This window comes from Grampus griseus (assembly GCF_964374135.1).
Source record: "Grampus griseus genome assembly, chromosome: 13".
NCBI classification, from domain to species: domain Eukaryota; kingdom Metazoa; phylum Chordata; class Mammalia; order Artiodactyla; family Delphinidae; genus Grampus; species Grampus griseus.
This window is the reverse complement of record NC_139007.1, coordinates 31,985,236-32,000,168: the sequence shown is the minus strand read 5'-3', so window position 1 is coordinate 32,000,168 and position 14,933 is coordinate 31,985,236. Positions and strand designations below refer to the sequence as shown.

General features: G+C 34.4%; 1 protein-coding gene across 1 annotated transcript in view; it reads left to right on the top strand.

Moving 5' to 3' along the window:
- ASCC3 (activating signal cointegrator 1 complex subunit 3) overlaps positions 1 to 14,933 on the top strand; it is a 333,359-nt gene that overhangs the window by 143,802 nt on the left and 174,624 nt on the right. The window contains exons 12-13 of the mRNA XM_082669278.1: positions 3,666 to 3,842; positions 6,490 to 6,561. Coding sequence (XP_082525404.1) covers positions 3,666 to 3,842; positions 6,490 to 6,561 — 249 coding nt within the window. The remainder of the gene's footprint in view (positions 1 to 3,665; positions 3,843 to 6,489; positions 6,562 to 14,933) is intronic.

The following is a 14,933-nucleotide window of genomic DNA, read 5'->3' as shown; positions in this document are numbered from 1 at the left end:
TCACAACATACTTGGCATGAGTGAAAGAAATTTGGAAAATAAAAGGTACAATGAAGCCCTAATCTGTTATATTTAACAACATTGAACTAACATTAGTTGTAACTAAATTTACTTTCAGTGAATAGACTTTGTCCAAACTTAGATATTATGTGAGGGACAATGCTATAAAAATTTACTGCCTAGTTTTTGGGCTAATGATAAAGAAGAAACTGTAAAATGTTAATTTTTCATAGCTTTCAACTATTAATATTTTCAGATAACTCTGTATAGTGTATGGAGTTTTGAGATGTGGTTTAAGACATAAACTTCCAAATTATCCATATTTAAAAGAATATATTTCTCATACAGGCTTATCTGTGTTGAGAATGATATGATTTTTTTAGATTAAAAAATACAGTTGTTGTAAAATGGGGTTTTAGCAGAAAAATATCTCTAGTGTTTGCAAGGTATCATATATTTAACATCAAAAGTCCTTAAAAATATACTCAATAACTTTTGTGTTGAATGATTTTAAAACTAAAAATCACCTTCATATCCTTTCACATCACCATCAATAGGAAATAGAACTATGGTATAATTAAAATTATCATTCTAATTACTGTAAAGGATTCTAATCATAGCATGTAAAGGAGGTTTCTTAAATAGTAGGTAGGGTCATCAGTTCCCCTTATTTAGGGTTCTCTTGTTTGGGTTGGGTTTGGTTTGGGAGCCATATGTATATCTCATAGGTAGTGTTTTATTTAGTCCTCAAAGAAGCCCAGATAGAACCCATAACAGTGAGTAAGCAGATTCATTTTTGTCCTACTTACAGAATGAGTTTGGAAGGCACAGGGCCTCTCTAAGTGCCTGTAAATAATATTTGTGTGAGGGAGTGAACTCAGGCCCTTGGACTTTCCCAGCCCATATATGCACTGTATAGAAATATCCAAGGAGAAATCTGACATTGGGAGCTGCTCACTTAGGTATAATAACTCGAAGATACCAGCATGATGCAAGCAAGTTTTGACTAAAATTAGATGTAAATAAGAGAGACATAAAAACTGAAAAAATAGTTAAAATATTTGCCCAAGTAAATATATCCCATGAATCCCCTTATTTTACTTATGATAGCAAGAAGGTGAGAATGACTTAAAAGTTCCTAGATTTAAAAAATAATAATATTGTATAGTCTTTTGTTAAAGATTGAGAATCTTTTTATATGCATTCTCTCATAAAGGAATTTGGTCGAAGGTTAATTAACTTACCAAATTCATTCCAAGTCTTGTGTACTTTTAAAAATCACATCAGAGGTTTTCAAACTTCTTCCCAGGTAAGAAACCCTTTTTTAAATTAAACTTTTACATGGAAGCCTAGTATAGGCTTTGAAAACCTATATGAAAACCTATAAGTATGGGATTTGAAAACCCGGATAGAAAGGATATTATAGGTGCATGGGGCTGCAGAATGCCCCCCATACTTCTGCAGAACCCCTAGGGCTTACCTGTGAATGGTCCTGGACTGTTCCCTTTAGCAACATTTGGCATCTTAATTTAAAATGGGAAGTTTTTATGTGATGAAAGTAATACTTTCTCTTGGCAAATGCTTAACTTCCTGTATTATAAATATAAAATATAGAGAATTTGAATAATATAATTAATGTCATAAAGTGGTCAAGCATATAGAATTGTATACCCTAAAAATAGATAAATTATGTTCATCTTAGGTGACCATGGGACATTTTCTCAAAGCAGAAATTGAAAAGATCATAGTCTTTACAAAATACAATAGAGGGACTTCCCTGGTGGCGTAGTGGTTGAGAGTCCGCCTGCCGATGCAGGCGACGCGGGTTCGTGCCCCGGTCCAGGAGGATCCCACATGCCGCGGAGCAGCTGGGCCCGTGAGCCATGGCTGCTGAGCCTGCACGTCCGGAGCCTGTGCTCCACAATGGGAGCGGCTACAACAGTGAGAGGCCCACGTACCGCAAAAAAAAAAAAAAAAAATAGAAATTTAGAAATAACTTCTATATGGTAAAACAAAACTATATACACACACACATACATATCTATATATGCATATGTATATACAAACACATATATATGTACATACATTCTACACTTTTGTATTTGATAAACTGAAGACATAAAACCCAACCACTTGAAAGAATAGTCTTCTGACACTGAGAGTTCAGTAAGTGATCATGAAAGGAAGGAAGGGAAAGAGAGTGACAACATTATTATTAGAAAATAATGAAAGTTTATTAAGTACAGACAGAGTTTATAATTCAGAGTTTGAATTATACTCAAATGAAACAGGAATGTTGGGACTATAGTAAGTTAATTATTAAATTTTAAATGTTGGGTAATTTTAAACAGAATGTTCTAAAAAAAATGGAAAAATAGTACAGTTGAAAAAAATTAAATACAAACTAGGAAACCAATAGAATTAGATTTATTAGCTAGAAACCTTCTATATTTTTAAAAAAGCAAAAACTAGGTTTTAAAAAAGTAAAATAAACATAACAAATCCAATCACAAAAAAGTAGAAAACCTATGAGTAAACAAAATTAAAAAGGATAAAGATCTTTTAAGAACGTTTAGAGATGGAAAAAGATGAGAATACTATCAGCTATCATCATAAAAACGTAATTGAAAGAGAATGGAATAGTGTCGTGTGCTCATCAGCAGTAAAATGGAGAAACTCCTTGGCATGCGAGATTTCTCATGATCATCTCTACACTTCTACATTTCTAGCTCGTGCCATTAGTGTTGCTAAGTACAGTACCTTAAACACCATTCTTCCTGGCCTACCTGGCAGGTCCTAGCCGCTCTCTTAGAACACCGACAACTGTCACCTCTGCGTGCCTTCCCTGACTTACCCGAGCTTGATTAGTGATCTCTCTTCATTGTTCTCAGTTTTTAGAAGGTGCTACTATTAATGGGACACATTACAGTGTTTTTTTGTAGTTTTTACAGACTCTTAAACCCCTGCTCTCCTGGCTTTGTGCCTGTCATTAAAAGCTTAATAAATGATTGACGAACAAATTAATTGATGTTTTCAGCAGAGTTCAGCCACAAAATTAGAATATTACACCCCACCAGTGAACACAAATAATGCAGCTTAGGACATTCTTTGAGTAGTTTGTGATTTTCTTCCCCCAAGTTTTAGCTGTTGTTCCACACAAACTCTCTCTTATACAGTATATCATTTTAAATTTAAATTTGTGAAACACTAGAAGAATCTACCTTAATTATTTCAGACTTCTGTGGTTGTGTGTTTAAAATGAATTTGAAATTATTGAACTTGAGAATAAAGAGCATATACTTCTAACACCTGAAATTATAAAGTGGTACAGCTTACACTAAAACCTAACACATGTCCCTTGCCTTGTTAAATTTTTAGGGGGGAAAACAACAAAACAGAAGAAACTATTTAAGAATTTTCCAGTTCAGAAAATATACTAAAATTACACTTTTAATCACTTTATATCATTCCACATGCCAGATTTAAGCCAGTTTTTTTTTTCACATTATCTGTCTTTTAGACTGTGTTGTTATTCTCAGTTTCTTCAGTGATCTTATTTTATTGTGACTGTTTCATCGTTTATACTACTAAAACTTATTTTAAACTTGGTACAAATCCAGATGGGTTGAATCTATCTCATATGTTAATTAAAATAACCCCTATAGGTTGAATCCACACAGAGTATGATAAGAATTCTTGGACTGTCTGCAACCTTACCCAACTACCTCGATGTTGCTACGTTTTTACACGTTAATCCCTTCATTGGACTTTTCTACTTTGATGGCCGCTTTCGACCTGTTCCTCTTGGACAGACATTTCTGGGGGTTAAAAGTGCAAATAAGGTAAACATTTGTTTTAAAACTTATACTTTTCTTTTCCAGAAATATTTTTGTTGATGTATTGTTTAATACTTGTTTGAGGTTAGAGACTCCAGAAGACCATTTCAGTCACATTACAAATATCACAGCCTAGAAAAAAAAACTCAAGCATACTTCCTCAGCTATATGTAGTAGAATGTCTCCTGCTCCAAAAAGCTGCTTGTAGTAGTTTGCATTGCTATTATCAGTGTATATTTTGTATTCTCAGCTAAGAACACAAGTTATATATAAGAATATGTTTCAAAATGTTAATTTGATAGGGTTGAAGGCCAATATGAAATAATAAAAGACTTTAGTTAAGTCAGTAATATATATCATGATATAATATTATTCATCTAAAATAAATAATACCTTATATGCAATAGAAAAATAATTTCATGATAGCAACTATTAAAGGAGGGGCTCTATTTAACTTATAGTATTGTATAACTATCATATTAATTATATACATAAGTGGCATTTCTGAAATTCTTTGCAATGTTTTAAAAAGTCTGTTTATCTAATTCCTTAAATAGTATTACCATGTACCATTTGCATTATCAGGGTGCTTATTTTAGGCTTTTATAATGTCATGAAGGAATATTTTGCTTAAAATTTATTTGTTTATCATTCTGTTTAATGACACTTCCCGCCCCCCGTGGAAGAAATAGTTTTAGGAGAAGATTCACGGGCCATATGACCTCTTTATAAAAGAAAGCAGGATAGAATCGTGTGTTACTATGTCAACCTTGGTCTTTAGTGTATTACATTACTTTTGTCTAAAAACAATTGTATTAGTAAAACAGGGTCATTTTTAGCCTACAGTATTATAAATAAAATACTCAGCTTAGAAAATACTAAAAGCCAATGTCACTGCAACAGTTAATATGCTCCATCTGCATTGCATAAAAGTAAGGTATGTTTAGAATTGTGGGGAGCCATTTCAGATGTATACATAGAAGGACAGCTCATGTTATGGTAATAGTTATGATATGCATCTTTTACCTTCATTGTTTCAAGGGCTTTTCAGTATTACTTGTTGCTTGTTTTTTTCAGCCATATCTTAATATATGTTTGATTTTTTAGTTTATTTTAATGTATCATTAGAACAGATGTAGAGCTGTTTATAACATTAGATTGTTCTTTCAACTTATAATTTAAATGATTGCAGATGGTTCTCACAGAAAGATGTAGAGAAGAAAGTGTTTTCAGATGCTTGTCAGGGGTCTTAAAACTTATTTTCTTTTAATTTCATCATAGAAGGTGGTAAATCACTTACAGCTAATTAACTTCCATGTATTTTTCACCACAATATGTTAGCATTGTAATCACAAAAGGAATGGTGTGAGATGTTGAACTATCATAATTATTTTGAAGGTTTAAAAATTTGGCAAAATTTAAAAACTATTTTTACAAATCTTACACAGTGTAAATAGTAAATTAATTATATATATTCGTTATAAATATGCATTTTTGTCTTACTAAAATGTATTAGTTTTACGCTCAGCTGACATACACAGTTGGTAACAAGAATTCCCCCAGGGTGTTGTTTAATATATTGTAACCGTTGTTAATTTGTCATTTCTTATAGTAAGGAATCCTTTTAGATTTCTTAGAGTTTCATTCAGAAGCTCACGATGTGATTCAGTTGTGGAAGAACACAAAATAGGAAAATGGTGTCCATGACACGTCTAATTTGAAATAATGGCTTTGACCAGAGCTCAATCCAAAATTCACCAAAAAAATTACTGAGAGTTTTGTTTGGAGAAGTTTTTGGTTTGTTGTTTTTTCCAATCATTAATGGAGAGTAAATTGTCTTGTGATTATCTCATTTTACTTAATCACTATAAGAGTTCCAGAATGTTAAAATGTTTCCTTTATTAAAACAAAAAATCTAAATTTTAGTCATTTCAGTTGTGTAACATTTTCATCCCCTCCAGACTCTTAATAAATGTTAAATAGAGAGATGCAGGCTGTGTCACATGCCTCCTCTTTGAGGTAACTACCTTACCTTTTTGGTTGGAAGTTGTCTCATCATTAATAGGGAAAATGAGACCTTTTTTAAATTCATTAATTTGATATTAAATTTCCAATTAATCTGGAAAATGTTTCTGTAGAAAAATATCTACCGAACTCTGTATACATTACAGAAATAGTATGTTTCCTTACATTTTAGCTTTGTATGTCATGATATTCTACTGGTAATATTCCGGTGATTTTGAGAATTACACAGGAAAGCTCTATGTATAGTTTTATAGACTGAAATAGAAGAAAAACAGTCTGAAGAATGGGCTTCTCTGGTGAAAACAGTGAAAAGAACTTTAAAATTATTTTAAAATATCTCTCACTAGAATATTATTCTTAAACTTATTGTCTTTAAAAAACTTGCATTCTTATAAAGCTAGTTCACTGAAACTATTGCATGAGGTATTTTATTTGTATTTTTTAATTATATTGTGTTTATTTCCGATTGGGTTGTTATATATCAGGTGTTGATATTGCAGGTGTTGTTTCTGCATTCTGGCTAGTCTGAAAGTAAAAGGAGGTGCGTCGTAATTGATAAAGCTTCCTTTGTGGTTAAGAAGTTTATAATTGCTTCATCTGATATTTTTCATGTTTTAAAAACTTTAAGGTGCAACAGTTGAATAACATGGATGAAGTATGTTATGAAAGTGTTTTGAAGCAAGTAAAGGCTGGACACCAGGTACACTTTATTTTATCCTGTTTTTAGAGAACACTTAATGATTAAAATTATTAATTTTTATGCTCTTAAAAAGGTTCTTCAATTCTGAGATAATGATTCACAGGTTTTATTTCTTAGTAATTTTTTAGCCCACTGGGTAGCCATATAAGTCATAAAATATTCATAGGTAATATTATCATTCCAGTATTGATAGATCATTGCTGTTTTGTTTGCCACTTTTATTAAATAGATAAGAGAAAGAAGAATTTCATCCTTTACATTTCAGGTTACTTCTTTATTTATTTTAAAGCACCAACCTTCTCTCATACATCAAAAATTTTAATTTACTTACATAATGTAAAACATTTAAATGTTATATTATTCTTACTGTTTTCCTGAAGTAGTAGCAATTGAAATATATATAATAAATTTTCATATTGTTTGGATATTAAGAACTTTCAAAGTTCAAGATGCTCCAATCAAGATTGTTAAAAAAAAAAAAAAGTGTAATGATGTGTGTAGCCTTTTCAGATTGGTTTCTTTCACAATGTGTATTTGAGGTACACAAATCTCTGTCTTTTCATGGCTTGATAGCTTATTCTTTTTAGCACTGAATAATATTCCATTGTCTGGATGTTCCACAGTTTATGTGTACATAACAGCTGTGGATGGGTTTTATGTGGACATACGTTTTCGGTTCCTTTGGGTAAATACCAAGGAGTGTAATTGCAATATCAGTATTTATTAAACTACTCAGCCTTTCTCCATATAATCTTATGTTATAAAATATGTCTTTAAAAAATGAAATGCATCCTTATTCCTGAATGTTGGGAAATGTAGCAGTTGTATCTTGTAATGTAGGTAGGTAAAAGTCCAAGTAAATGTAATTTAAAGAATCCTAGGAAGATTATATCCTCTTCCTCTTCTGGCATAGTTCATTCTCTCACTGTTACAGGGGCTAACATGTCCCGCTAGAAATCATGATTTACAAAGTTCAGATGCTGGCTGGGGTGTTTGGTCAGTAGAGATTAGATCTCGCTGCCAGCCCTTTCATTCTTAGTGTGAATCCATCCATTGCATTACTTTTCGAAATGAAAACTGCCACAGGGCAGGCACTTGTAGTAGTAAGTTCAGACCAAAGTTGAGATGGAGAGCTAGGTTCACAGTGCTGGTTCCTGTTTAGAAAGGACAGACTAGGTTGGGAAACACCAGGGGAGGCTTCAGGCGGTCGGGGGCCAGCTGCTGTAGGGCAGGAGGAACCCGGAAATGAAGAGTGTGCAAAGACGAGGCAGAAGTTGCACACAGGCATTACCTCCCACCTTTTGTGTGCATGTCATGGCATCCACCAGTGCCAGCCTTTTAAGGACCACCAAGCTGTCTCCTTCCCCTACACTTTTGTCTGGCTAAAAATGCACTGTGGGTGACTCTGTAAAGTGTGGTTACAGTTTAAGAACCCACTGAAACACTTCGGTATCAGAGTTCCTGTCCAGATCCGTGCTTACATCCCTCTCCCAAAACAAGAATGGAGCAGGATAAGCATGATCGTTTTCAGGTTCTCTGCCATAAGAAGTAGGGTTTAGGTTGCAGGTCTCCCAGTTTCTGTTTCAGTGATTAGTGATGATGTTTGTTTTCCATAAAAGTAGGACTTTCTTCAGTTCTCTAGACATACCTACATATCTATTTACTTTTTTTAATTGTAAAAATAAAATAACAATATTAAGGAAAATTTTCATAGTTCCACTATTATTTTACCTTTTCAACATTATTATTGTAATGTTTATACATGTCCTGCTGGTCTTTTTTTTTATCCGTTTGCACATGTAGCTTTTAATTTTGCTCATTCAAACTTAATTTTAATTACTGGCTACAGTCCATTGCTAAATTATAATTATACTGTATATACAGTTTTATATTCAGTTTTCCTTAATGAATACTAAAGATTTTTCATTGTTTCTACCTGGTCTTCACAATTTTAATGTCTGTAATAGAGAGAACGGAGTTTTTATTCAGGTTCTAAGTTTCAGATGCCATGTAAGTCACTTCGGACTTTTAATCTTCACAGTCTTCTGACATAAGCATTAAATCTCCTTTTGTTAAAAGAGAAAATGAACCTACGACATGTTAAGAAGCTTCTCAAGGTCATACAACTAGTAAAAGGTTGCTCCAGGATTGCAATACAAGTCCGCGTTGATAAAAGCCCACAGCATCTTCAGAACTTTACACTGCCACTTTGCCATTGAGTTGACATTTGTTCTTCCTTTTATTATTGGTTATTCCTCCGTTATTGGGTGCTTTAAATGTTTGCAACTTTCTGTTATTAAAAAATAGTGCTGCTCTAGTGATCATCTTTCTGCCTATTATTTTTTCTGTTGAAACATTTACTTAGGGTAAATTCCCTGAAATAGGATTATGGTTCAAATGGCCATATTTTGTGGTCTTACCACATGATTCTATAATGCATTCTGAATGGGTTATAATATCTCGTTGTCATAGCAGACCTGCAAAGAATTTTATTAAATGTATGCCATTTTCTTCTGAACAGCATCAAGTAGTGTGATGTAAGATTATGATCTGATGTGTGTTTGCCATTTTGAATTTGTTTTACAATTGTAAGTTATATAAGACACAGTGGTGTTTTACCAGTGAAATTTTTTTCTTAGGTAGCAACAATTACCTCTAAATCATGATTACAAAAACTCATGTTTTACGTACCATGTTATTCATGATTTGCTTTGGGTATGCACTTACCTTTCAATTAGAAAAACCCATTCTTCCCAGTGCTTTTGCTTCATATGTGATCCTGTGGTCTTTAGCCTCTGTAATTGTGTCTTTAAAATGTTTAATATAAAATATGATTAGTATAAAAGAGGGTGACCAATAAAAGAGTGTAAACAGATTTAACACTTGGGTACACCAAAAAGTGAAAATGAGGGGAAAAAAAACAAAAATGAGGGGAAAAAAATCACTGAATTCTATCACTCAGAGATAGTTTCTGTTGGTGTATGTCCTTCCATTTCTTAAAATGCATTTTACTCCCTTAATTTTCTATCCTTTTTTCTCCATTATCTCTATAGTTTCTCTATTTTCTCTACCTCAAAATATGACAGAACCGTACATAGAAGCAATAACATGTAAATTAACATCTTAGCTTAAAGATGTTATAGTTTAAAATTTTGTGTTCTACGCAGTGTTGTTTTTTTAGGCTTTGTGTACCAGTAGAACAGGTCGTACTACGTAAGATTGGGTTGTAAGGAAATACTGTTGGTTAAGTTCCTAGTATAGTGTCATGTACATGGGGACTCTGGTAAATAGAATCTCATTGTGAAGAATTGCTCATCTTCAAAGATTCTTAGTGAGTTGGGGCTGTTGGAAAATATCAAATGCATCAGGACCATGGCCCATTAGTTGGTATTTGCCTCTAGTATTGCTAGTACTACAAATGCCCAGGCCAGTGCCTGCAGATTATAAGTACTAGGTTAAGGCAGCATCTTAGTCTTTTACATTAATGTAATCATCTCAAGTAAAAAACTCTTTTACAACATAATTTGAGAATAAACCTCTCTCTTTTTCATTTCTTTAAATTATCTGTATTATGTATGTAACTTTGGGAAAGTTGCCCAAAACTAAAATCTTTTTCTGTTTTAGTCTTTTCAAAGGGATCGCTCTGTCTGTTTAAATCTTCTGTTAGCAAGTTGCTCTGCCAAGTACTATTTGGCTTATAAGTTCAGTTAGCTTGATAAGTGACAGCTTCTGCTGATTGTCTTTGTAATATGTCCAGAACTGGAATTGCAGTGTGCATACTTGGAAAAGAGGACTGTTACACATTTTGATTTTGGAAGCTGAGGTAGATACCTGTTTCAACAAGGCTAGCAATCTTTGATTTAATCCATCACACAAGAATTGCTACTTCACAGTAGTCTTTGATTACTGAGGCTCATGTGGAAGTTTGTTTTCGGGGGCTTAAAACCCCTCACTGGATTATTTTTCTCTTTTTATCACCTTGAAGAAATACCTTCTCTAAGCTGTGGTCCTCTGCTTTTATTAGAAGGTTAACAAAGAACTCCACAACAGAATAGAGTTTCTGAGTTTAGTTTTTTCCCTTGTAATTGAGGTTGATTATAATGTTATACTAGTCACTAGTTGTCTTTGTATAAGGTTCCAAGTGATAAATTTCAACAAACGAATTTATACGTATCCATCTGTCAGAAGATGAAAAATATTGATGAATATTGTTGAAATATTGTTGAATAAAGATGAATATTGTTGAATATTGATGAATATTGTTGAAAAATTCAACAATCTTTTACCTTATTATCTAAAAAACTGACAGCCAATTTAACTCTTCAGTTACATTATTCTGCCTGACTCTAATGACTAAAAGGTCTAACTATATATGCTTCATTTTAAGAGACTCTTCTGTATAAATGTTTTGTTGTACATATAAAAGTACAGTAAATTGTGTGTGTGTGTGTGTGTGTGTGTGTGTGTGTGTACACAGAGAGACAGATACAGAAACAGAGACAGAGAAACAGGAGACAGAGAGAAACAGAGCTTTGCTCTGGAATTCAGTTATAGTTGTAACTAACTGGACATTAGTGCATTGTTATTAAGCAGCCAGCTATGTATTTGATCAATGTGCTTTTCCTTAGTAATAGGGGAACATAAGTTATTTCTTGTAGCACTGTGTACCAAACAAACTTTAGCTTTATTTTGTTGCCTTTTAAATATATCTTAGCAGTTAGTATATAGTAGTAAGAAATTGTAAGTCAGTCTATTCTAATCCAGGAAAACAAATTGAATTTTCCTTGTGACTACCTCATGTCCCCCTCTCTTTTTGCCAGCTTGTGAAAAATTCTTCCAGTGAATACTCCTTGATTCTATTTGTTTGCCTTCAGGTTGTTTAGTATTTTGGATTTTCTCTCTAATTGTGGTTTCCCTAAATAATTTTATTAGCGCAACTACTTTTCAGACCATTATTAAGAAGACTAAAAATATGTGTCCATTAAAAAAAAGAACTATAGGGCTTCCCTGGTGGCACAGTGGTTGAGAGTCCGCCTGCCGATGCAGGGGACACAGGTTCGTGCCCCGGTCTGGGAATTTCCCACATGCCACGGAGCGGCTGGGCCCGTGAGCCATGGCCACTGATCCTGCACGTCCGGAGCCTGTGCTCCGCAACGGGAGAGGCCACAACAGTGAGAGCCCGCGTACCGCAAAAAAAAAAAAAGAACTATAACTCTAAGGCAAATAAATACTTTTCATGCTAAAAATTAATTTCCTCTTAAATATATAGACGAATTAATTTTGTTTCTCTCTGCTTAGATTAAATTAGAATAGAGCAAATTTCATGTTCAAAAGCCATGCTGATGTTCTCTGATTATAGTATTCCATGGGTTTCAGTATACCAGTCATCTACACTTGTGTGTTCGCGTATTTAATAGATTTCATGTGCGGCTTTGTCTTAAAAGTATTAAAAGCGGTAGGAGGCAGTTGTGTTCCACTCAAGCATGTGTGATGACAGGTGGAGAAAGTCTTTTCAGGTTGACTTTTCAACAGTCGTACTCCGCAAGACTTCAAGCTCTTCTTGGCTATTGGGAAATTAAAAGTTGGCGATTCAGCCTTTAATTTTGATCCGTCTGCTCAAACTAATGAGACGTCTCATTTGTAAGCTTCTCTTTGGGTTACCAAATGCAAGTACAGCTTTATCATTCCAGTTAATAATTCCCCTCCTCCGGTGTAACTCGCAGAATGGGAAAATAGTTGATGCCTTAACCCTATTGAGATTTTTCTTGTTATACAAATTTTGTTACAGTGATAGGAAAAGAAGTTAGAAACTGCCTCAGAGATTACGGCATATTTTGTAAGTTAACTTGTTCTTTTTTCACATTATCAAAATGTTAAGATCCTTAATCAGTAACTTCTTACTCAAAATCTACCTCCAGTTTCAAGAATAAAAGGTTTTGCAGTGTTAAAGGGAAAAAAATCATCTTCAACCTTGGATTAATGCTGAACATCAGCTTTTCCTGATTCACATGTGTCTTCTCTTTCTTCATTGTTTATAAGTTTTTCGTAGATGTTGCTGTCTCTAATAAGAAACCACCTTTAAAAATTGGCCGATAATTATGGATTAATTTATTACTATCTAAAGGGAATTCTTTTTGTTTCCTAGTGTTGCTTTTTAGCTTATATAAAAGTAATTATGTACAATTGAAAGAAATTTTACTCTGCTAACTTCAATAATGGAACTTTTCCTTTGGCCCTTTTGCCTAAAAAGTTTCCTTCCTCCAGGTACAAGCATCTCTAATTCTTGGTACTAATGTTTCTGTCGTATCAAATTTGTCTAACATGAACTTTATTGGTAAATTATTTGAGAGCTTCTTTCTTTTCTGCCTTCTTTGCTTCCCTCCTCCCCCAAACTGACACATAATCCCAAAGGAATATAAGAGCAAAATTCTTAAGAAGGAGACATTTGAACAATTATGAGAACAAGAATTAAAGACATTTCTCCTTCATCTTTGTTGCTAAAGATGGTACTGCTAAAGAAATATTTCAGGTGTTTTTTTACTGTAAGAAAATCTAAAGGAAGCATTCACTAAACCTCTACCTTTGGAAACAGAAAATCCTCCCCACCTACTAGAAAAAAGCTCTCATGAGTCTTCTATCAAATTGAGATTTCCTTATCCCTCCTTATTTTACAGACAAAAACTAGTTTTTGGTACTTTTTAGTTCTGTATTTTAGTTTTTAATTAGTATTACTAGTGTTTGCTTAGAATTTTTTTCTTCTCTCTGTATGATTTCTATAGTATATCTGTGTACAACATTTGGTTAAAGTGAAGGCAAAAACAGAATATCATCATCATAGAAGGAATTTCTGGTATGACATAATGAAAATTCATTAAAGAAAATTTAATTATATATTTAGCAGTCAAAAATTTTAAATTAGTATAGTTCAGGGGCAAAAATTTCTTATCACTGTCAGCTGCAAGCTTGATCCTGTGATCACTGTACTGCATATTTTGGTCATGCCTAATTCAGGAACATGGAAAACGATGTCAGTCTAGGCATTCTGCTGTTTCCCCTGCCACAGGCCAAAGGCAAAGAGGGTTTCAACTGAATATTAAGTCAAAGCAAAGCTTGACACATCCTTAATAAAAGTTTACTTTTCTTTTAAGGTAAAATTCCCTTATGACAGTAGCTCATAATTGAGAATAAAATAATCAGAGGATTACAGAGAGGTTGTAGAAGTGGAAGTAGTTGCAAAATGTCAATTTTTCTTTGTGCCTTTCTTTTCTGGCTCTTGTGATACAAAACTCTCCTTGCTTTTCTCTGTCTTCTAACCTTTTGAGCCATCCTTTTTCTCTCTTTGTAGCCTTTTCCTTCTCTACCTGGCTCTTTCTTAGACCCTTTTTTTTTTTTTTTTTTTTGTGGTACGTGGGCCTCTCACTGCTGTGGCCTCTCCCGTCGCGGAGCACAGGGTCCGGACGCGCAGGCTCAGCGGCCATGGCTCACGGGCCCAGCCACTCCGCGGCATGTGGGATCCTCCTGAACTGGGGCACGAACCCATGTCCCCTGCATTGGCAGGCGGACTCTCAACCACTGCGCCACCAGGGAAGCCCCTTAGACCCTTTTTTTAATTTAGCACTCTCTCTTGTATCATTCCATCCCAGTTAAAACCTTTGTAGAAATAACTCATATATTTATATTCCTAACCCAGACCTCTTCCTTAAGCTGTAGACCCATGTGATCGTGGCTGGCCTCTCCTCTTGGGTATCACAGATGTAGTATGTCCAAACCAAATACATAATTTCCCCTCTAAACCAGTGGTATTTCATCCATTATTCCCTGGTTCAGTGAATGGCACAACTATAGATTTAGTTCTGTAAAACAGAAGCCTAAAAGTCACCCTTTTCAACTCTCTCTCCTTTGTTCTCATTTCTGATCCCTCGTGAGGGCCTGTCCATTTGACATAAGTGTCTCTCAGACCTGCCCATTTCTTTCCATTCCCTCCTCCTTCTGCACCGTCATCTCCACCACTTAATCCAGATACGCATCATGTCATGCAGGACACCTCTTAGCTGCTCTACCTCTCTTAACTGTTCGATGTCCATTCTGGCCTTGCTCTAGCTGTTCTGTATGCTGCAGCTAGCTAGAATGATCCTTTCAAAATAAAGCTCCGAGTGACACATGAATACTTAAAGCTCCTTTAAAAGGGCCCAGGGGTTCCTATAGTCTTGGGCCATTACCTCCCTCCTTTCTTCTTCATCACATACATGTCTCTTCCTCATTTCCTACCTCCCTGCTTCCTGGCCTTCTTTCAGACCCTCATCATAGAGATGCTTTTTCACTTAACCTCTGAGCTTTTGCGTAACTTGTTCCCTCTGCCTCACACATTCTTC